The sequence below is a fragment of the Rhincodon typus genome, chromosome 21 (genome assembly GCF_021869965.1).
Source record: "Rhincodon typus isolate 14 chromosome 21, sRhiTyp1.1, whole genome shotgun sequence".
Classification (NCBI taxonomy): Eukaryota; Metazoa; Chordata; class Chondrichthyes; order Orectolobiformes; family Rhincodontidae; genus Rhincodon; species Rhincodon typus.
The window spans coordinates 24,028,731-24,052,075 of record NC_063352.1 but is presented as its reverse complement, the minus strand read 5'-3'; the positions used below and the strand labels follow the sequence as shown (position 1 = coordinate 24,052,075).

At 37.8% G+C, this 23,345-nt stretch overlaps 1 protein-coding gene across 4 annotated transcripts in view; it reads left to right on the top strand.

Annotated features, from left to right (window-relative positions):
- LOC109931990 (mitotic spindle assembly checkpoint protein MAD1-like) overlaps nt 1–23,345 on the top strand; it is a 645,529-nt gene that overhangs the window by 263,045 nt on the left and 359,139 nt on the right. For all 4 annotated transcript variants that reach the window (XM_048609842.1, XM_048609840.1, XM_048609841.1 and 1 more), the window contains exon 7: nt 20,411–20,615. In XM_048609842.1, the coding sequence (XP_048465799.1) occupies nt 20,411–20,615 (205 nt within the window). The remainder of the gene's footprint in view (nt 1–20,410; nt 20,616–23,345) is intronic.

Genomic DNA, 23,345 nt, shown 5'->3' with positions numbered 1-23,345 from the left:
ATTCACATACTGCATAGGGACAGTTTCTTGGAACAAAAGCTGCCCTGGAAACAACTATGGAAGAATCTGTATTAGACTTGGTAATGTGTACTCTAACAGGATTAATTGTTAACCTCATAGAAAAGCATGGTTTAGGGATGAGCAATGGTAGGATGATGGAATTTTATATTTGTTTGGCAGGAGAGAATTTTGGCTCTAAAACAAGCACCCAAGTTTAAATAAGGGCAGTTGCAAGGCTACAAAGACAGAATTAGTTAATTTGGATTAGGAGAATTAAGTAAAATGTAAGACAGTAGAGAATTGGTGGATATTTAAGGAGATAATTCATGACATTTAAAATAAACATATTCTATTGCGAATGAAAGATTCTACCAGTAGGATACCCTATGCGTTGTTGACAGGGCAAATTAAGAATGGTATCAAATTGAAAGAAAAGACTTACAGTTCTGTAAAAATTCGTGATGGGCCAGCTTGTTAGAAACCAGCAAAGGGCAACTAAAAATAAGGGGGAAAAATAATGGCATGTGGGAAAGCTAGCAAAAAATGTTGAAACATACAATAAAAGCTACTACATATTTCGAAGAGGAAAAGATTATTAATGCAAGTGTTGGTCCCTCAGAAGTGACACTGGAAAATTAATAATAGGAAACCAGGAAATGGCAGAAACAGTGAACAAGTACTTTTTATCTATCATCACAATAGATAACATGAATGTGTATTCTATTGATAACAGAAAATCAAGAGAAAATTGGGAAGTAAAATCTTAACAAAGCGTTAGTAAAAGTAATGGAGCTAAAACCTAATACAGTTCCATGGACCAGATAACCTGCAACCTAAGGTCTTAAAATAAGTGGTGGCAGAGATGGTAGGTAGTGCTAATCTTCCACAATCCCATGGCTTCTGGCAAGATTCCAGTTGAGTGGAAAACTGGAAATGTAACACCACTGTTAGAGAAACAAAGGAGGCATAATTCAGCAAACTATAAGCCAACTGAATTTTAAGAATCTGTTGTTAAAGAAGGAGTAACAGGGATTCAGCAAATCGAGATGCAGTGAGGCTGAGTGAACATGGTTTCATGAAGGGAAAATTCAACAAGGTGCCAGGTAAAAGTTACCACACAAGATAAGGAAACTTATTATGTTGGGGAAGATGTATTAACCTGGAAACAGGGTTGGATAACAAGCAAAAAAAACAAAGTTAAAATAAATGAGCCAGGCTCATTTCTGGAATGACGAAGTTGTCACTTAAGGGAAGGTTGACAAAGTTGGACCTACACAAATTGGACTTTAGAATAATGAGAGGTGATCTTATTGAAACAAGCCTCTGAAACAGGAAAGATGCTGAGGGGATTGTCCTTTTCATGGGATAATCTAGCTCGAGGGGGCATAATTTAAAAATAAGGAGTCTTCCATTTTAGGCTCAAAAAGGGAATTTTCAACTCTGAGGGTCACTAGCTTTGGAATCCTCTTCCACAGAGAGCAGTGGATGCTGGGTCATAGAATATATTCAAGGCTAAACTATACAGATTTTTAATTAACAGCCAAGGGTTACCTACCTGGTCGTCCTTGACTTTTTAGCATTCTCTCTCTGTGAGCATACTGTTCATTTTTAGGTGATCAGCTCTAGAAAAGTTCTGTCCATCTACCTGTCAGTCTGATGGATGCTCTGTAAGGACATCAGTTGCCCCTTCACTCTTCTATTCTCTTATCCAGAAGTGCTCTTAAACACCACTGAGCATTTTTTCTCCTAACCTCAAATCACCTGTGGCATAATTGTTTCCATCTATTAACCACCACTAGTAAATGATTTGTGCTTTCCAATTGAATAATTTATGTGCAAAGCTTACTGAGGGCAATGCAAACCATCAAAGATGAGGGAGAGGTAGGAGAGCGGGAGGGAACTAAATCAAAATGGAGTCGGAAGGGGTCCTTCACACTTCTAAGTCCAGAGTTTGAACTTTCCCGGCTGACACTAATTCCCTGTGAGGGCTGCAGGACATGAGAAACATTGTGGAATTCCCAGATGATACAAGATGTGCATTCCATGGGACTGAGTTGCCTTGCCCCTGCATTTTAAACTAAAGCTAAATTAAGAGAAATAATCTCAAAATTTAAATGCTCTCAGGCGACTAACTGTTCAACTTGTTCGTTGTGCTGAACTTTTTTATTTATTGTAACCTTAAATGTTTTATTCAATTCTTTTGATTTATATGACTTGAATGTTAGCTAACTCAGAAATTAGGAGCTATTTAGCATTTGCTTTCTGTGTAAATCAATTTAAAATATGAGTGTAGAATTATTAATTTAACTAATCATAATTAAATGAGATGTATACACACATGAATATATTTGACATCTTATTATAAAATATTGCATGTGTTAAATACAATATATACGATATTTTATATAATATAAAATATAAGCTATTTGATAGGTACCCAGCTTAAATCATAAGCAAAGTTTGCCATGGGTCAAGATAGAGTACAATTAAATAACACCACTGAACAATCAAGGACTTGCATCTCATGAACAGTTAATTTGATGACTTATAGGCAATGGTTACAAGTGAGTTATGATCAGTGATATTAGGGGACTTTCTGATCATCCATACTACCTTCTAGTATATAATGAAAACGTAAAAAGCTGAAGTATTTAGCAATTTGACGAGCTTCAAGGTTGGAGGAATCTTGGCATAAACACATTGACACACCATCCCCACCATTGTTGACTGATTTGCTGTGTATTCTGAATATTTTCTGTTTCTTATATTCCAATTTGAAGCATAAATTCTTTCTTTCATTCCTTTCCTCTTGTATTCTATTTAGACCATACATTAAATAAAGTATAATACATTAATAGTGTTGACGTTTGGAATGTGGACTTACTGTTGGTGACAGCATTGACTTCTCACTCTCCCCCTCCCTTTATCATAACTCTCCATTTTAGCATCTTGTTCATGAGCTATGAACAGATTTTGTGGAGATGTCTGCACAGATTGTGATCATTTGATTATGTCTGTTTTCAAATTTTAAGAAGTTGAAAATATGCTAATTTGTTCATAGTGTTGGGGATGTGTAGGTTAGGTGCATTAGCTATGGGAGATACAGAGATAGTGTTAGGGATGGGTCTGGGTGGGATGGTCTTCAGAAGGTCTGTGCGGACTTGTTGGGCCGAATGGCCTGTTTCCACAATGGGGATTCTGTGAAGTAAGAGAACTGTCCTGAATGTCAGTAACTCACAGATGATCGTTGTTTCCTTCAATTGAAAAATATGAACTATTTTAATGTGAAAGTTTGCTAAAAATTCAACAAATAGAACTTAGTTGATTATTGCAAAGCCTTTACAATATATCACCTTTCCTGTTTAGATACACAATCCAGTAAATTAAGCAGTTTAGTCTCCCAAAACAATGATTTATTGGTAAAAGTACTGTGGTTTGATGAATTAGTGAGCTGGAGGTTTGACTTATTCTTGCTTTAGGTACTTCCTATGATGTAAGCCTGAAAATTTCTAATTAGTTTTGAAACAATCTGAGTTTAAATGTAGCAATTGAAATTCTCATAAATGTTTAGATTGAAGTGCAAATTCAGTAGCAGAAATCTTGTTAAGCTTGTGTGGTTGTGTGTTCAGCCGGTGTGAAAGGCGATTTCACTTTTGCAGCTTGTATCTGTCTGTGAGATAAGCACAATCTCTCTGTGGACCTTGTTTAATAAATTCCCTGTGGAATTGCATAGAAAGTAGCAACTTCAGAAAAACTTCTCATTCTTCTCTGGAAGCCGATGAAGTAGAACGGACGAGTTACCAACACCAGCGGGACCATAAGCCTTCCTCCTTTTACTTGAAAACATCCATTATGTAAAGGCCATGTCAGAAGGGAGCTTCCTTACGACAGCTAGATTCATTGTTTTAAATCCTTCAATGCTTCATTCATGCCATGTATTCAGGAACTGCCTTCCTGCACTGTTTGTTTGTTCTGAGAGTATGCTTTCTGTTTAAATGTATTAGTTACCACATGGGGGAGATGGTGCACAGAATGTACTGATTTTGTAAACTAAAGTGCTATGAAAAGCTTGATTTTATTCAAACTCTCATTCTTTTACCCTTCACAGTTTTTGATTCCCTTCTTGCTCTCTTTTTCCTACTCCATCAAATCTCAGTCACCTGTGCTCTTTTTTGACGATGCACCATCTGAATCTATCTCTTGTGGCCACACCAGGGCAATACTGAAATAGAACTGCACTATTGGATAAGATATTAAATCAAGATCTAGTCTGGCTTCTCAGATAGTGCCTGCAGTGTGGTCAGTGAACTGTGAATTTATATAGCTCACAGCAGCCTTTTAATTTATGTTATCAAAATTAAAGACAACTAGCAGCAAAACTTCAGTTTTATTACATGAGCAAAGGTTACTTTAGTAACTTTCAGCAATTATGCAGTCATAAAATCATTGCATAGTTATTAGTTAAATGTAGAAACAAAGATTAAAGATAGAAATGGATAAAATAAGATCATAAAGATGATAATAGAACCAGTCCGATAATATTGCAGGCCTGTTACGTATTCAAAAATTTCTTTTTCCCAAGTTGAAATCTTGAAGTCAGAATTCAGCTGTTCTGTTGACTTCTGAATATTTGGAGGTTGCCTGCCAGATTGACTTGCTGGATATAACAGGGTTTGAGAGGGAAAGGTTTCTCCTGCCTCACTAGTTCTGCAGTCATGACACTTGCAGATTGCTTGGACTTCTCATAGAATGGCAGTTGATTTCTGAAAGCCTTTTTCTTTCAAACTGAGAACTTTTCCCTTTGAGGATACCATCTCCGAAATCTTCCCAGCAAGCTGTGTTTAAAAACAATGTTTCTCAGCCTTATACAAACAAAACTTAACGTGGCTGTTGTGTTAACATTTGATGAATCAGTGCCCCACAACGCAAAGTCAGTTATGCTGGAATCCCCTCATCAGGGGGATCTTACAGTGTCTTTCCTTAAGTGTTTAAACTCTAGCACCTTTAAGGGTTCTGTTGACTCTTTTCTGCCGCAATGGTGCAAGTCATCCAGAGTCCATTTAAAAGTCTCTTCACTCAGTCTTCCTGAGCATAGACAACTGATTTCCAGCAGCAAGGCACCCACTGACAATTCATTCTTTAAATTTATAAAAGGTCCATTTCTTCAAATGCAGAAACCCATTCTCATCAATGTTCTGCTATCACAGTAAAAGCATCACTGCATTTTACAGACACAGCATCTTTCTCGCTCTTTTTCTCTTTCTGTCTTGCTGTGTGTGTGTGTGTGTGTGTGTGTGTGTTTGTGTGTCTGTCTCTCTCTGTCTTTCTCTGTCCCTCTTTCTCTCTCCCTTTCCTCCCCTCTTTTCTTCCCCTTCCTCCCCCTCTTCTTCCCCTTCCTCCCCTCTCCTCTTCCGCTTCCACCCCCTCTCTTGCCCACCCAATTGTGTTTTCCTCTCTTTCTTCTTTCTCTCCCTCGTTGTACAGTTTTGATCTGTCTGAATCTTGCCCGTATGTAATCATTTAAATGTTATTGATGTTTTTCATATGTATTTCTGATGTAATGATTTATTCCAGGGTGCATACAGTGTTATCTTTGCTTTGCTAGCCTTTTGAAAGCTCTTTGAAAATGGGATTTTTATGCTTTACAGTAAAGTTTAAGTCGATATTTCCAGTGCAAAATTGTTGAATGTGCTTTCCTTCGGCTGCGATGTTTAAGTGATACCTATTTCCCCTGTTCCAGTAGATATTAAAAATCCCATGGCATCATTCAAAGTTTTGGCAGCTTTCCCAATAATTATGCCAAAATTTCTTTTTCAACAATAGGTTAACTAGCTATTTTAGTCATGATTAAATGTTAATACAAATGGAGAAATTTGCCACAGATGGGAACCCAGCACAAATGTTTATTTAATCCTGTATTATTTAAATCTGAGGCCTGGATTTGAATTTGGAAGGTCTCTATTCCCTGAAGATGGACTCACTAGTGTTGAACTGCACTTAGCCTTTCCACTTGAGAACAAAAGTTTGAAACTAGAGAAGTTATATATTTCATTACACTGATGGAATCTGTTTTTAAATTCCTTGTAAGCCTGAAACCCTGGTTTCATTTCAGCCCGAGAAGATGGGATGAAAGTGTCCTTAATCTAACAGCTGTCAAGATACAAAATTAAGTTAGCATTCATATTTCTTCAGAGACCCGAGCAGAATCAATAGAAATTTGAAGAGAATCTGTAGTGAATTTGAAAAGTCTTTATTCTGATTGGCAGCTCTGTCATCTAATTCCCATAAACATATTCTTTGTATCAAAGAAAAAAAAAGTGCATTTCAAATTAAGTTGCATTTATGTGGAGACTTTAACATAAAATGTCCTAAAACACTTCATAGGAGTATTTTTGATAATGATTTGCTGCCAAATTGCAGGGGATATTAGGACTGGTTGCCAAAAGCTTTATGAAAGATGTAAATTTTAAGGAGGAATTTAAAGCAGGTGAGGTAGGGTTCTGGAGAGGTTTAGTGAAGGAATTCCTGAGCTTGGGACCTAGGCACTCAATGGAAGAGTTCCTAATGGTGGAGTGAGGAAAATGATGAATGTTCACAAGGTCATAATGGAGTTGCACGGAGACCTCAGTGTGAAAGCAAGAAACCTTAGACAGTTGTTGAGCATCAGCACTTTAGCTGCATCATTGGCATGAGATGAAAATGGATGGGTCAAGATAGAGACAGAGAATATAAATGAAATCAATCAATCAATCACTGTAAGCAGTCTGAGAGTTATATGGGTAGTTTATGGGTTTCTTAGCCACCTTCTCAACCAGGGAATTTTACGGCCTTTAGTAATTGGTAATATGCCTGAACAGTTGATTTCTATACATGTGTTTAACGTTAAACCACTTATTACAATGCACTTTCGTTTGTACCTCAATAATAATTAATCACATTCCAAACCAGTTATTTATCCATTTTTATTTTTACGTAGTCACTTATGCTGTAAATGGGGAAACATTGTAATTTCTGGGCTTGCTCAAGGTTTCTTAATCTTGTAATTGTGTTGTTTCATTCTGCACTCATAGAGTAGGCTAATTAACATTGCAGCAAATTTATCAGCGCCTCACAGCTATTTGTTGAGTAAAAGATGAACTTCTATAACAATCCATTGACACAAACACAGTCCAGATTGATTGGAGAAGTGGGGCTGTTTTCATTGGAGAATGAGGAGTTTTGATAGACTCAATATCATGAAGGGGTCATGACAGAGTAGTTGAGGCAGAATCTGTTCCCACTCAAAGTGATTGAAAATGAGAGAGCACTGAGTTAAAGAAATTGGCAAAAAAGGTAATTACAGATATGAGAAAATTATTTTTCATGCATTGAGTGTTAGGATTATGAAGTCCAATCTTACAATCAGGTGAAGGCTGGATAATTGCAAACATGCAGACCATTAGGGGAAGTTAGGTGATCATCAGTTTAGTGTGAATAGGATTGTGGGGGCTGGAGGTGGGACTCATGAGCAAGATGAACTCAAGAGGGCATAAAGGGAGATAGGACAGAAACTAGAGCAAGAAATGAGTTCATGGCTAGGCAGGGAAGTGCGTTAATATATGTTTGACCAGATAGGCTAGTGGAAAGCAAGAAAGTGGCGAAGCCAACTGAATGGGATTGTTTCAATCTTAGTTCCCCGAGTATGGAGGGCCTCAGTCAATCTCACACTATTGTATTATTCGCCTTAATATCATCGTTGGATGCCGTGTTTCGGAGCAGTATCTGGGCAAATAGAAGAACAAAGAGCAAAGAAAGTTACAGTACAGGAACAGGCCCTTCAGCCATCCAAGCCTGCACCGACATGCTGCCCGTCACAACTAAAACCCCCTACCCTTCTGGGGATCGTATCCCTCTATTCCCATCATATTTATATTTGTCAAGACACCTCTTAAAAGTCACTATAGTATCTGCTTCCACTACCTTCCCCAGCAGCGAGTTCCAGGCACCCACCACCCTCTGTGTAAAAAAAACTTGCCTCCTACATCAACCTTGCCTCTCGCATCTTAAACCCATGTCCCCTGGTAACTGACACCCTGGGAAAATGCTTCTGACTGTCCAGTCTGTCCATATCCTTCATTATCTTGTAGACCTCTATCAGGTCCCCCCTCAACCTCCGTCATTCCAGTGAGAACAACCCAAGTATCTCTAACCTCTCCTCATGGCTAATGCTCTCCATACCAGGCAACATCCTGGTAAATCTTTTCTGTACCCTCTCCAAAGCCACCACATCCTTCTGGTAGTGTGGCGCCCAGAATTGAACACACTATTCCAAATGCAGCCTAACTAAGGTTCTATAAAGCTGCAACATTACCTGCCAATTTTTAAACTCAGTGCCCCAGCCAAAGAAGGCACGCCTGTCGTATGCCTTGTTGACTACCTTTTCCACCTGCGTTGCCACTTTCAGTGACCTGTGTACCCGTACACCCAGATCCTTCTGCCTATCAGTAGTCTTAAGGGTTCTGCCATTTACTGTATATTTTCCATCTGGATTAGACCTTTCAAAATGCATTACCTCACATTTTTGCGGATTAAGCTCCATCTGCCATCTCTCTGCCTAAGTCACCAATTGATCTATATCCTGCTGTATCCTCTGACAGTCCTCATCGCTATCCACAATTCCACCAACCTTTGTGTCATCGGCAAACTTACTAATCAGACCAGTTACATTCTCCTCCAAATCATATATGTATATATATATATATTACAAACCACAAAGGTCCCAACACTGATTCCCGAGGGACACCATAGCCACAGCCCTCCTTTCAGAAACGCATTCTTCCATTGCTACCCTCTGCCTTCTATGACCGAGCCAGTCTCTTATCCATCTTGCAAGCTCACCTCTGACCCCGTGTGACTTTACCTTCTATATCAGAAAGAATCATTCAAACACCATACATCTAGTTGTAGGAGGTGCAATGTAGCCTCTACTGATTTTATAAGAGGGAGAGAGTTCTGCAGACAAACAAGCATGTGTTACTATTCTGTGATTTATAACTATTTATCATTATCCTGATTCTAATGACTGATTAAATGAACTTGTCAAACCATTGGGTTTCATTAAAATGACAATGGCTTATTGAGTTTGAATACAATAATAGATTTCCAGTCCAGAGAATCGGGCGGGGAGGGACAAGGAATGGGATTGTTTTTTCTCCTGCCATTAATATTGTAAACATTGGCAGATACGTGTTAATCCTGATCTAGGTGTGAGTGTGACCCTGGTTCATCTGACACTCCAGGAACAGTTTAGACCGTATCTAATCAATACTGTACCTTCTCTGAGTATTTGATGAGACACTTCATCATGGAGAAGTTATTCAATCTGTATTTTAAATGTGGAGGGATTATTCCTTCAAGTTCATATCTGAGTGTTTTTGAAACGTGATGAGGCTTACTGCCTAGATCACCCTTTCAGATTGAGAGTTCCAGACCTACATGTTGTGAGAGAACAAATTACTCCTCCTCAACTCTCGTCTATTCTTTCTATCAATTCCTTTAAATCTCTGCTGCCTGGTTATGGATCCCCTCTGCTCAGGGAAATGATCCCATCAGTTACCTCGGCCACTTTCCTGCCTGCCACTAGCCCATCAGGTCAAACTTGTATTAATGCAGCCTCCTGCCTAGCCATGAACTCGCATCATTCTCTAGTTTCTCCCCTATCTTCCCTTATACCCTCTCTGAGCTCATCATGTTGATGACCATTGTTGTAGATGTTTACAACCAAATGTGAAAACCATTCAGCCTAATCACAATTTAACTCCACGATGGCTGATCTGTACCTCAAATTCATTTCTACACCATTTGATGCTTATCTGCTGGTATACCTAGGAACAGGATGAGACCATTCAGTCCCTCAAGCTAGTTTCATCATTCACTTGTGCTAGGCAATCTGAAAGCTGGAGTTGAAGGGACAAAATTTGTCTGCAAAGTGGAGATGAGACTTTCATGCGTGTTATGATGGCGCACAGCTTGGGTGAAGCAATGTATTGGTTTGTTTCATTGGAAAGCAAGTGATGGAGTGAGAAAAGAGCTGAACAGGAACTGCCCAGTTTGTTGATCAGTTCTCTGACTGTGACGTATCAAAGAGACCTTGCCACTTGTTTCTGGACCAAATGTTGCTTCACTCTGAAAGGGGCTTGAACCCACAACCTCTGGCTTAGCAGGCTAATGCCTTATCTCTCAGGTTGTTGGGATTGTTCAAGATAGTGGTTTGGTGGTTGTAACTTGCCTCTTGGTCTCTGTGTAATTGCTGCCAATTTTGAGGCCTTTTTTGTGAATTGGCCCTTCCTTTTCATGAGCATTCCAACTGAATCAGTTCCAGGAATGAGCTGACTGGATCAGGATTTATTTTTCGTGTCTGTACTTAATGCTGTGAAGTATCGATTGCACGTGCGAATCAATTGTCTTTCCATGAGATTTTTTGCTCGTCCTGACATTTAATTTTTGGTGATTTCCCAGATTCCTGGCCACCTCTTTAACGTTGTTGTCTAACCACCTCTCACTTCTCATTACATCAATCACTGATAAGACAACCTCTGATCATTTCCATGAATCACACAGCATCCCCATCATCCTTGCACATTCCAGCTCTACCTTCTGAATCCAATCCTAGCGTAACTAGTGGAGGTCCACAATGTGCAGTCCTGGAGCCTCCGCTTTATATCGTCTTTATTTAGAACTTGGAGAAAAGTGTAATGTCCCTAAATTTTCTGATGATACAGAAATAGGGGGTGCATGTTGCAATGTGGGCATAAGGAATCTCCAAGGGGATATAGTTGATTGAGTGAGTGGGCAAAAACTTCACAGATGGAGTTTAATGTAGGAAAGTGTGAGGTACTTTGCAGGGAATAATCGAAAGGCAGGCAGTTATTTAAATGAAGAGAGACTCCAAAAAAGTGTAACACAGAGGGATCTGGGTGTTTTTGTGCATGAAACACAAAGTTAAGATCCAGGTACAACAAATAATTAAGAAGGCAAATGGATCTAGCATTGGCTAGTTCATTCAAAGTATTTGAAGAGGAGGTGGATACATTTTTGAAATATCAAGGAGTTGAGTGCTATCAGGAGCTGGTGCAAAAGAGGATTTGAGGCCTGGGGCAGATCAGCCATGATATGTTGAGTGACCAGGCTTGAGGGATTTAATGGTCTACTCCTGCTCCTATTTCTTACAATCTTTAGGTTCAATTGAAGTACTCAAAGGGGAATTAAATTATCTAAAAAGACATAATGGCAAAAGACACAACTACTTTATGACAATGCCTTTAATAAAGTAATCCTAAGGAGCTCCACAGGACTATTAACAAACAGAAGTTGAAAATGAACCACATCTGAAATCAGAAATATTTACTATAACTTGGATGAAGAAATAGGTTTCATGGAATGTTAGAAAAGAGGATAGAGAGAGAGAGAGACCAACTGATTGGCAATAATAATGAAAAAATTACAAGAAGGTAATTTGAAAAAAATAGCAATAACTTCACAGTTGAATCCTAAGAAAACCCAGGCCAGTTAATGAAGACATTCCACATTTGAATTAGAATTGTAATGAATCCAGATGAAAATAATCCCAGATGAAAATAGTCTTAGTCAAGTTTTAGTACCATTGCTTGTTTAACTGTTCATCCAAAAAATTAATTTTACATAAAAAGACACTCAACACAAACGTGTTTTACACTGAAGTGATTAAATTGTAATTGGATGAATTTTGTCAGTAAATTGACGAAGTTCATTACATTGAAAGACATCTTAGTTGGCATCAATCTGAAATATTAATCAGAGGCCCCAAGACCATTTTTGTGAGAAATAGAAATGTCATCTACCTGTGCAACATGAGATGCATTTTTGATGCTTGATGGAGCACTCCTGACCTAGGAGCATTTGATGTTGACCATAGGTGTTCAAGGTGGAAAGCAAATAATTTCCCAATACTGAGGTCCCTTACCTTGAATATTAAAAATACTCGTATCTTACCATTTCATCTATTCTATCTTGAGAAAACTCTGATATTGATTCCTGCATGTTGACATGAGTAACAGTAGACATCCAATAATTTATAGTGGTAATTAAGTGTAACAGATCACCCCTCAACTGTTTTTCTGCATTGTGTCTTCTGGCAATATTGACCTTTATTAGTTATTACATTACATCTGACTGGGACTTGTGTGTTTGCTCTGCCATACATCAGATTATAATTATCATATTTTCATCAGACATTAACACAAATATATTCCTATTCTGAAAATTATGGACTGGTATACAACATGTGAATAGCAGAGCATGCTATACAATTTTATGTGTACACAGATATCCCCACATTCCTGTCATTCACAACCAACTTATCACCTACTTGGTTGTTTGTTGTTCTACAACAATTTTCATCTTGAAATTGAAAATATTTAATGATTGCCAAAGTGATCTCCTTAGGTGACCAAACTGAGAAAGGTGAAATGACACCCATCTGGAGCAGGTAAGATTTGAACCCAGGTCTTCTGGCACAGAAAAAAAACAAAATGATAACAGAGCACAAGAAAACATTATGAATCTGGAACCATTTGTTGTACGTTTCAAAAATCGTTGATAATTATTCCGAGATGAGCACAAAGGTGGCTTCATCAAGCCAGACCTCCGAATTTCAGTCAATTGGCAAAATTTTAGCTTTTCAGGGTTTCATTTTTTTCTTGGCATTTACACTTGTGATTGGATGAAATGATCAAGCTTTTAAATTCCCATTACTAAGTAAAAATATGACTTTCTCAGACTATTTGTTGCATTTCTTGGCTCTCTCTAGTCCCAAAACATCAGTTAAATTCAAACTGCCAAATATCAGATAATTTAAGTGGCAGGTAAAAGAAAAGATTCATTTCAGCGTCCTATTCTCTGAGAAACTAAAACTAAATTTCATTACTCAGTTCATGTAGCAGCTATCTGCTTTCATTTTGGTGGGAAAAATGATCTTCACATTATTTAAAAATTAATTGCAAAAATTGAGGATTTCTGTCTTTATCCTTTCTTCCCTTCAGAATGGAACCTTAATCTCTTATTTCATCAACTTGTACATGCACAGATTTGGACACTTATGGGTGGCACCAATAAAAATGGCTTTTCTTTTAACCGGAAGCTGAGTGAATTACGGATTTTGCTTGTTGGTCAAGCTTATTACATGTGCTATCAAGAGAGTTATTTTGAGATCACAGTGCAGTTTTCCTTTGGAAATACTGTCTGTTCTAAATTTCACAGGACATTTCCATTTTTATTTTCACTTTCATTTCTAATTTAAACAGTAGAAAATATATTCAGAATTTTGCTGAATGGCTTATTTTGCAGATACACTGGAAACATTAAAATGCTGAAACAAACATTCTGCTGCATCATTTGAATTCAAAGAAATTAATTCCCAGGAGTTCATTGAAATTATTTTGTGCTCCTGTTGAAAGGTTGTGCTAAACGTCATGTTTATGTACCTCATAGCTTAGGTTAATTTTTGTATGTATAATCAAGGGTCAGTTGACAGGGACAATGGTTGCATGTTGAGTATAATTCAAAAGCTTCCTCTTAATAGAAATTGTAAAGCTGTCCCTGCAAGGTTTTATGTTGGTTAAGTTCTTCCATAATTTTGAACTCCATATTTCTTGAACCTAGTTTTGATGATTCCACGGGCATGCATAATTTAAAGTATCACCATCAACCTCCAGGAGCTGATCGTTCACCAGAAACAAAATGAGACCAACTGTATAAATGCTGTGGCTACATCAGGTCAGAGGCGAGAAATTCTGAAGCAAGTAACACCATGCCTGACTCCCCAAAGCCTGTGCACTATCTCCAAGGCCCAGTTCAGGAGTGTGATGGAATATTCACCACGTGTCTAGATGACTGATGTTCGAATAACCCTCAAGATGCTCAGTGTTATTCAGAACAAAGCAACATGCTTGATTAGCACCCTGTTCATCACCTTCACTGATGCCTGTCTTAAACAATGATGTACAGTGGCAGCAGTATGTATCATCTACACAATGCAATGCAGCAATTGTAAAGACTCCTTCAGCAGCATCTTCCAAACCCATAACCTCTACCACCAGCAAGGACAAGGGCACCAGTGACATAGGAGCAGAGCCACATGCCAATTCCCTTCCAAGGCACACCTCTTCCTGACTTGCAGCTATATTATGGTTACTTCACTGTTGCTGGGTCAAAATCCTGGAACTCCCTTCTTAAGGGCACTGTGGATGCACCTACCTCTCATGGACAACAGCAGTTCAAGAAGGCAGTTTACTAACAACTCTCAAGAGCAGTTAGGGATGGGCAGTAAATGCAGGCCTAGCCAGCAATGTCCACTTCACATAAATTAATGAAAATAAATTTTACGAAATAAGCATCAAGGACAGAAATAGGAACAAGTTTACATTCTTAGAGGGTTTTTGCAACCTGTATTAAGGCATTTGTGAGGACATAGGTGCCTTTTTAAAGTCATCATTGAAGGCAAAATGTAGTTGGAAATGCAAGCTTTTCAGTTCATACACGCCCTGATTAAATAATGTTAACAAATACATTATTTCTGGGGCATCAGATATTTTTGTTTATAATGGTGGTATTGTCTGTCATGAATGTCAGTTAGAACCATTTGAAGGGTAGTTAGAAAGAAAAAGAAAAAAACTGCATGGTGTTTTTCATGCCTTCAGGATATTTCAAAGCATTTTGCAGCCAATGAATTACTTCTCAAATGTTGTTACTGTTGCTTTCTAAACTATCATCACAATTCAAACCGGGATTAACTGTGAAGACGTAGAGGAAACTGAAAGTTTTTCATCTGTGGTTATCACATTGTCAATGGAAATAACTTTATAGTCACATTGTGGATATTTTTGGGAAATTGGAGACATTGATACTAACTTATTTATAATATTGTGTGACAGCTTGCCATTCTAAGGGATGAAACTCCCAGCCGTGATCTACTCCCTGCTGACCCCTGTATTCGAAGTCCCAGAGTTATTGTTAGATAATGGTGGTGATCTCAGAGATATTTAATGGCTTCATTGAGAGGTTTTGAGAGGTGTGATATAAATCCAAAGTTTTCTTGAATAATCAATAATTTTGCAATTTGTTGCGAACAAAGCAGGTCTTTATAACTCATTGCAATGTCCAAAAAATTGGCGTCAACAGAAGTTTGTAAAATCTTTCTTTGACTTGTCCATAAGCACCATTCAAAGGAAAGGAAACAAAGCAGATTACTGTTAAGATAATTGACGCAAGGTCATAATTTAGTCTGAGGGATGCAAATGATTTTGTTCTTTTGGTGTTACATTGTAACGTTCAGAGTTAATAATTTTGCGTAAAAGCTGTATTTGCATTTCAGAAAGCTGTTGATAGCAACCAAATATTCAAGTGTATCCAAATGTAAGTGGCAGAATATAAGCCATTTGCATCAAGCATTGTGTTGTTTGTAGCAACTTAACTAGCCTGAGGCCTTTTATTTGGCAGTGCTGATTGAAATAAGGGGAGTAGCAGGTGAAAAGAAACTGAGTAAAGCAGAGGAAAATAAATCTCAAGGGTTTGCTCAAATTTTTTGTTTTTAGCTGTTGACAAGATAATCATCTTGTCACACCATCACCGTAATTCAATTTGTGGTTGCATTTAAGCAAGACGAGACATTCCCTGCTTAACGTGTGCAAAACAAGTGGAACAATCCCACAGTACAGCACCCAATGGCTTATTTAGTGTGCGCAGACCATCTTGTGAAATATGCACAATGTAGTGAATATAGCCAGACATGAAAGATGACCAGTCTTGTACAGTACTGCAGCTTAGGCTCAGCTACAGTCTTTTGCTGATATGACTTTAACAAAAGATCCAAACAAGAATTAAGCAACAGAAGGTTAATCACTATCAGAGTTAAGAGATGTTTTATCCCCGGGGTTGGAGAAAGAAACAAGCATTATACATCCTCCCTTTCTCCATGTTGTTATCAAAGAAAGTTCTTAAATCTTGCTCTTACCTATAAGCTTCCTTTCTGGCAGCTTACTGGACCTCTTTTACATGTCAAGTCTCAAATCCCGAAGAGAGTGAATCATTTGATGACTGCTGTCACTTTGTTAACATCAATCAGTGTCTTTCCTGATCATGGATGCATATCTCAGCACAATCTGTGATGTTTTAAACAAATTAGTACTGGCCCTTTACCTAGAGATTTGAAATGGCTGCATGCTTATTTAAGAAAATTTTCAATAGCGTTCCTTCATAATTTACTACAAATGCTGCTGATTGACTTCAACATACTTATGTTCATAGTGAATAAATGTTGTTAGGTGGTTAAGTGTTGATATCATTGACATGTCTTACCCATATTAAATTACCGAGTTGAATTGAAGAGTGTGCACAGTCCTTTTGGGTAATGACTGGATTCTCTTTCACAATGATTGTTAAATTCCTTCATAAAGTTGGTCTGAATAATACATTCCTTTAGCCCTGAGGGTAATCAGATTCCAGCTATTTCAAAAGAATGATGAAATGATTATTTTGTAACTTTTTTTTTAAAAGGAGCAGTAAATGTTATTATACAACATACAATCAAACTAATTCCATATTTATTGCATAATAATGACTGCAATTCAAAAATAGTTAATTAGCTTTGGAGACATCTAGGGCATTGTGAGATTGTTATGTTTGCTAACTTTAAGACGAAATTCTTTGGGCAATTTTGTACCTGTCTCCCAAAATGACTCTTGCTTTTCTCCCTAAAAAAAAGCTACTTTTCTAGGTTAACTCCAAACCATTCTGCTCTTGTAGATTGCTGCAGGGAATGTCATTTTCGAAGAGCTGGCCTTCCAGGCATGTTGCAAAAATGGTATACCTGTTTAGCCTATCAATTGTCTCCCTTGATAGCTTTCAAAATCTGTAGCTTTGGAACATCAAGGTCAAAAACCTTTTTCTGAAATGACCTCCAGTAGGGCCCTGTTTTCCAGGGATATCATTTTGTGTAACTGCCTGCATATTTTATTAGGGATCTTAAGTCAGGTGGGCATTTACTTATTCAGTTTTCCAGCAAAACAATTGAATCCCTGCATTTGTTTGAAACTGCTGTACATACGAGTTACTCTGAGCTTCCTTGCTGACGTCGTCCACTTGACCACTTGGTATTGCTAGAATGTAAATTCTCCTTCATCATACCAAAAGAGAGACCTGAAATATAGTTCAAGTTAACAGAAGTCTTAACATTGCATTTTTGTTGACATTGAGAAAGAACTATTAATTTTGCTCCCAGTTACCTTTCCAACAAGTATTAATATTTGAAACCTAGCATGTAATACCAGATATAATATTTTGAAACACAACTTTATTAGAAATAATAATTTTACCAATACTAAGTTGACTATAAAGGTTCAAATATCTTTAGAAATTATATCTAATGTAATAAAAGAAATTTGTTGTGTAACCGTCACTAACTCCCTTCCCCTGCTAGTGTTTTTGGTATTACTGCAGTATTGGATGTCTCAGACTTGAGATGCATACACTGTAAGATCAGCTGGCAGTAGCCTGCTTATTCTACTTTCATTTAAGCTGTGTTGTCTCCACTATACCCCACAATCCAATTGTATAGTAGGAGCTCAAAAATTAACGTTGTCTTTTGTAAATTTAGGCTTCATAATAAAAAGAATAGCAAGTACCAGCATGGATTTGAGCCAGTAATTCTATCTTATGACTCTGTTGACACTCATAAATTACTTGAGCCTAGCTTTTGCAGTTTGACGTCACCCGAACTGCTCAGTTGAATTACTGCCTTGTATGTTGCTGCCAACCATTTATTATCTTATATATCTAAACTATGCAGTTATAAATAATGCTAACACTATAATCTGTCTGTCAACATGCACCGCCCTACAACATGTCGAATTGGTAATAGAAATGCTCTAACCCTCCACTACCTATTTCTTTTCTTTTGAACAGTGGATTTTAGTGTCAGTTGTGATGTAAACTGAATTTGAATATATATTTTCTTATTATTTGTTGTGAGTTTGGAATTGAGTTGTGGCCTTCCTGTGTCTGAAATTAATAATTAACTTGTAATTATTTCTGTAGCCATGGTGATCTGTTTTAAAACAGTTCTTGAGACCCTGACTTAAGAGTGAATCAACATTCCGGCTAATTTTGGTTTCCTCTGTGTTGACCTCTGAGGTCTCTGCATGGCAGCAGCTTCCAGAAGTGGAAGTCAGTGCAGTGAATAGCATCAGTGTGTGGATCCTTATTGCAGTGTCTACAGTTTACAGGAAAAAAGCTGGAATGAATGGGTTTTCTGCACCACTAATGGATTTTTGTTTCTTTTCCCATCCAGCAGGATAAATAATAGGGTCTCAAGTTCATTGGAGATTTTTAAGCCTAAGGAGGATACCTGTATCTTAGAGAGACTTTTGGTTTCAGATTTTACTTTGAGGGAGCAGTCATTGAGTTTTACATCAAGGAAACAGACACTTCAGTCCAAGTCGTCCATGCCGACCAGATATCCTAATGAAGGTAGTCCCATTTGCCAGCATTTAGCCCATATCTCTCTTAAACCCTTCCTATTCATGTACACATCCAGATGGCTTTTAAATGTTGTAATTATACCAGCCTCTACTACTTCCTTTAGCAGCTTATTTCATACATGCACCATCCCCTGCGTGAAAAAAATTGCCCCTTAGGTCCCTTTTATATATTTCCCCTCTCTCCTTAACCCTATGCCCTCCTAGTTTTAGACTCAGCTACCTTGTGAAAAAGACCTTGGCTAGCCACCCTATCTATGTCCCTCATGATTTTCTACATCTCTTTAAGGTTACCCCTCAACCTCCAATGCTCCATGGAAAATAGCCCCAACCTATTTAGCCTCTCCCTATAGCTTAAAGCTCCAACCCTGGCAACATTCTTATAAATCTTCTCGTTATCCTTTCAATTTTACCAGCATCTTTCCTGTAGCAGGTCCTATGAAATCTTTGGAATAGGATGACTGTGTAGACCCTGAGAGGGAAGGTTGTATAGTGAACTAGGTTGTTTTGGAGCGAGGAGCTAATATTAGTCGCAGACCAGAAGTATTGCTATGAAGCACTTAAGAGGTTACTTGAAGTTGAGTACATTGAAGCTTAGGTGTATGAAAGCTGCAAGAAGATGCTATCTGCACTTCCAGTTTAAAACTTTAAATCACAAGTTACTTAAGCCTACCAAGGTGTTAGATACAAGGACTCTGATATGAATATTGGATGATTGGTGTTTTGGGTACTGGCCAGGGTGTCTTTTGGGTACTATACAAAAGCTTTTTACTACTTTCAATTTATAAAAGTTTGCTTTGGGATTAATAGGATTATGCTTTACTGTGTGTTGAAAAAAATCTTTGAATTTGTATTGTGAGTAGATGGTTTGGTTATTTTGGTTTTATCCTCATTTATTTTCTCAAACTCCTGTTTTATCATTAAAATAAAATCAGAAGCATTGCATGCCTATTTTTCAACAAGAGACCACTTCCTTAAAACCAAAAGAAATACAAGTATGATCTATCAAACTAGGTTCCTGTCTAAGGTCTGACTTGTCCTGTAATAACATCAGCTGCGATACTAACACAGTGTCACACTCGGCTCTGTTCATGAGTGCTCTGCCGACTAAGAAGAATTACAAATGCAAAGAAAGATTTGAAATGCTGAGGGTTTTTCACTAAAATGGAACAAAATAATTCCTCTCATCAAATAATCTTTTAAGACTTTAATGTTTGGCTGAGGGATCTGCAATGAAGGAACATAAATATGAGCTGTTGATGCTGTTCCATTTATGTGGCATTTTTCAAATACCCTAACATGCTCGCATATGTGTACTAAGAAAAAATGCATGCAAAATGAGAATTTTTTTGGAAGAGAAACCAAACTCTGTTGGGTATGTAGGTTTTTTTGGAGAAGATGTTATGTGGCCTAGGGAGGGAATTTCAGAATGAATATTAATGACTGATCATAGCCAATCTGTGTAATAACACTTGCAGAACAGTGAATTTACAGTTAACTGTGCTTTTATTACTAGAGATAGCATTTTGAATTGTGTTAGTGTGTAAGACATAATTTTTTAATGCAGAACGATAACGCATTGGGAGCCTATCAAATGGGTTTAAGCAATACTTTTACAGTTATTCTTATTCTAGTTTGAACTGTTATATTTAGTCAGCTTCAATGAGATTCATTATGAGTAGGTTAAGTGATTACAGTAGATTAGTGAATGAGAAGTAACTCTGACCATGTAATGTTTATAATTCCTTCAAACAGCTAACTTTGAGACATAGTTGTTTTGAAAATATAGATGTTTATGCTGTGGCATCAAATTTGAGATTCTCATCCGTGTCATACTAAATAGGAGACGTCCTTCCTTTCAGGGTGATTATGATCCCACCAAAACAAAGGTGCTTCACTTGAGTATGAACCCTTGCAGTCTGGCGAAGGAACATCACATCACAGAGCAGAAGAGCCTAAAGGAAGAATGTGAGCATCTCCGAGAACGGGTGCGGATTCTGGAAGAAGGCACAGACCCTGAACAGTTGGGGTCACGACCCAATCTGCCACCGTCTCAAGAAATTGCAGGTACCTTTAAACCTGAGTGGAAATATTAGCCCCTCTATTGCTGAAACCATCATGCTGTTTTTAACTACCAGAATTTACTGATCCAGTGTTTGCTGGCCATCCTTGCATCTACTACCCTTCGCTTGGACTCATTCAAAACCCAAGTGCCCGTTTTATTAATTATGCCTGGTCTTATACTGACTCTATGTTCAGCAAAGCCTTATTTCATATTTCTTATCCTTTTGTTCACGTCTTGCCATGACCTTTCCCTTCCCTGACTGTAATATCTTCCAGTCCAACAGTCCTTTAAGCTCTCTCTCTTTGTTCAATTCTAGCTTCTTCGGCATCTCAAATTTCTTTTGCTTTACCATTGGCAGCTATGCCTTGAGATACTTGGGGCCTGTTCTCTGCAATTTAATCCTTAAAGCTCTGCCTTTGTACCTCTCTTTCCTCCGTGATGGTCCTTAAAACTTGCCTTTTCCTAATGTTTTCATATGCAGTTCATATGTCTCTGGTAATGCTCATGTGAATCATATGATTGAAGGAGACCGTTCAGCCTATTAGTTTCACACTGCGTCTCTGTAAGAGCAATTCAACTAGCTCCACTCTTATTCATTTGTCCCATATCTAAGCAAGTATTTTCCAGTATCCATTACACTTTTTTAAAACCTGTGCTGCCACCCTATGATGATTTGTGCCTCTCTGTTCTTGCACTTCCTTTAAATTCTGCTCCTTGTTTCATATCGCCTGTCTTCATTCTTCCTTTCAAAATGTATCACTTCACACTTTCTTCCATTAAATTTTATTTGCCACATGTCTGCACATTCTGCCAATCAATTTCCTTTTGAATCTATCACTATCCTTTTCACAGTTCACAATATTTTGAAACTTTGCATACTCAGAAAATTTTGAAAAAGTACAAGTTGTTAATGCATATCAAGAAATGCAGCTATCCTCATAGTAATTCCTTGGGTAACCGTCTATATATCTCTTTCTAGTCTAAACATTTTGGAATGTTCTTAAACTGCCAAAAAAAGGATGCAAAATGAGAATTTTTTTTGGAAGAGATGACCCAACTCTTAGTTGGATATGTAGGTTTTTATTTGGAGAAAACATTATTTGGCCTAAGGAGGGAATTTCAGAATGAGGGAACTATATGGTTTTACCAACAGCGAAATCTCCCTGACAACAAGGTGCAGGGCTGGATGAACACAGCAGGCCAAGCAGCATCATAGGAGCAGAGAGGCTGACGTTTCGGGCCTAGACCCTTCATCAGAAAAGCGAAATCTCCCTGTCTGTTGCCTTTGGTATGACTGTGATATCAATGAATGACCATAGCCAATCTGTCTTAACACTTGCAGAACAGTGAATTTACAGTTAACTGTGCTTTTATTACTAGAGATAGCCTTTTGAATCCTTTGGTATGTCAATGTGTAAGATGTAGTTTTTTAATGCAGAATGATAATGCATTGGGAACCTATCAAATGGGTTTAAGCAATACTTTTACAGTTATTATAATTTAAACTGTTATAGGGGTAGTCAGCATAAATGAGACTCTATATAAATCCATGTCGGTGTTAATATCTATTCTTGTACCTTCATTTTGATATTAGCAGTGGATGAATTGTAAAGATTGGGAAGACACTTCTTTCTTTCAGGGTGGCAGACCGATTTAGCTCTTTGCTGCCGCAGAGTGACGGATCAGTTCCTCACACACTAATTTGTTCAATCTTGGCTACTAGGTTAGAGGCAGGTGTCTTCCTTTTAGGCTACTCTCCCAGGGCTACTGTTGGATGATGGAGAACAACATTGTAAGAGACTTGAGAGTAGGTTAATGCATTGCTTCTTGAGCAATACAGAGTAACCCAGGAGGCCTAATGAGAGGAAATCCGAGAAAATATGATGCATTGAACAACCCACCCAGCCCCCCAAATTATTCAATAAATTGTCTTCTGCTACAGGACTTTTGTATTTTCTATTCTATTCTCCCAAGATCAGAGCTACGCAAATGGAATGAGATGACTTGACACCTGAATGCTTGTTTTGTCAAGTTGCACTATTGTTGTGGTAATGGAGATGGCAGCGAATGTTATCAGCACCATTCAGAATACTGGTGTGCAGAGGAAATTGATGTGTATGCATTTTTTTAAAAAGAAATAAACAATTAATTGCTCATCCTGAAGGTTTAAACTGATTAACAGAAAATCCTCTGGAAAGAGCTCACATTTTATGATCTGTTTTTCAGAAGCTGTACTGAAATAGAGTTAATCAGCACTGCAACATGGTGTTTAGAATCTACCTTGTTAAACAGCAATGCACATTAAAACAAGCAGATTTGTGTAATTATAATAAACATCTTAAAGTTTTGAACAAAAGCAAAATTGGAAGAGCTGTACAGAACTAGTACAGGGAAACTGCATACGCACAATCAAGGATTTAGAAAATTGTCACTGCTTAAGGCTCTATTTTGTTTTTTGCTCAGTTTTATTAATTGTTCAGTTCTTAAAATAATCATTTTCTACCAGAGCACTGTTAATTGTTTTTCATACTTGTTTGGTTAATTAACTTATCACTCTGTTGGTCATTTGTGAATTTTGAAGTTTAAAAGTAACATTCCAGAATAGTGTGGTGCAACTAATTTCCTATGCCGGAGATAACAAGGTGTAGAGCCGGATGAACGCAGCAGGCCAAGCAGCATCAGAGGAGCAGGAAAGCTGACGTTTCGGGCCTAGACCCTTCTTCAGAAATGGG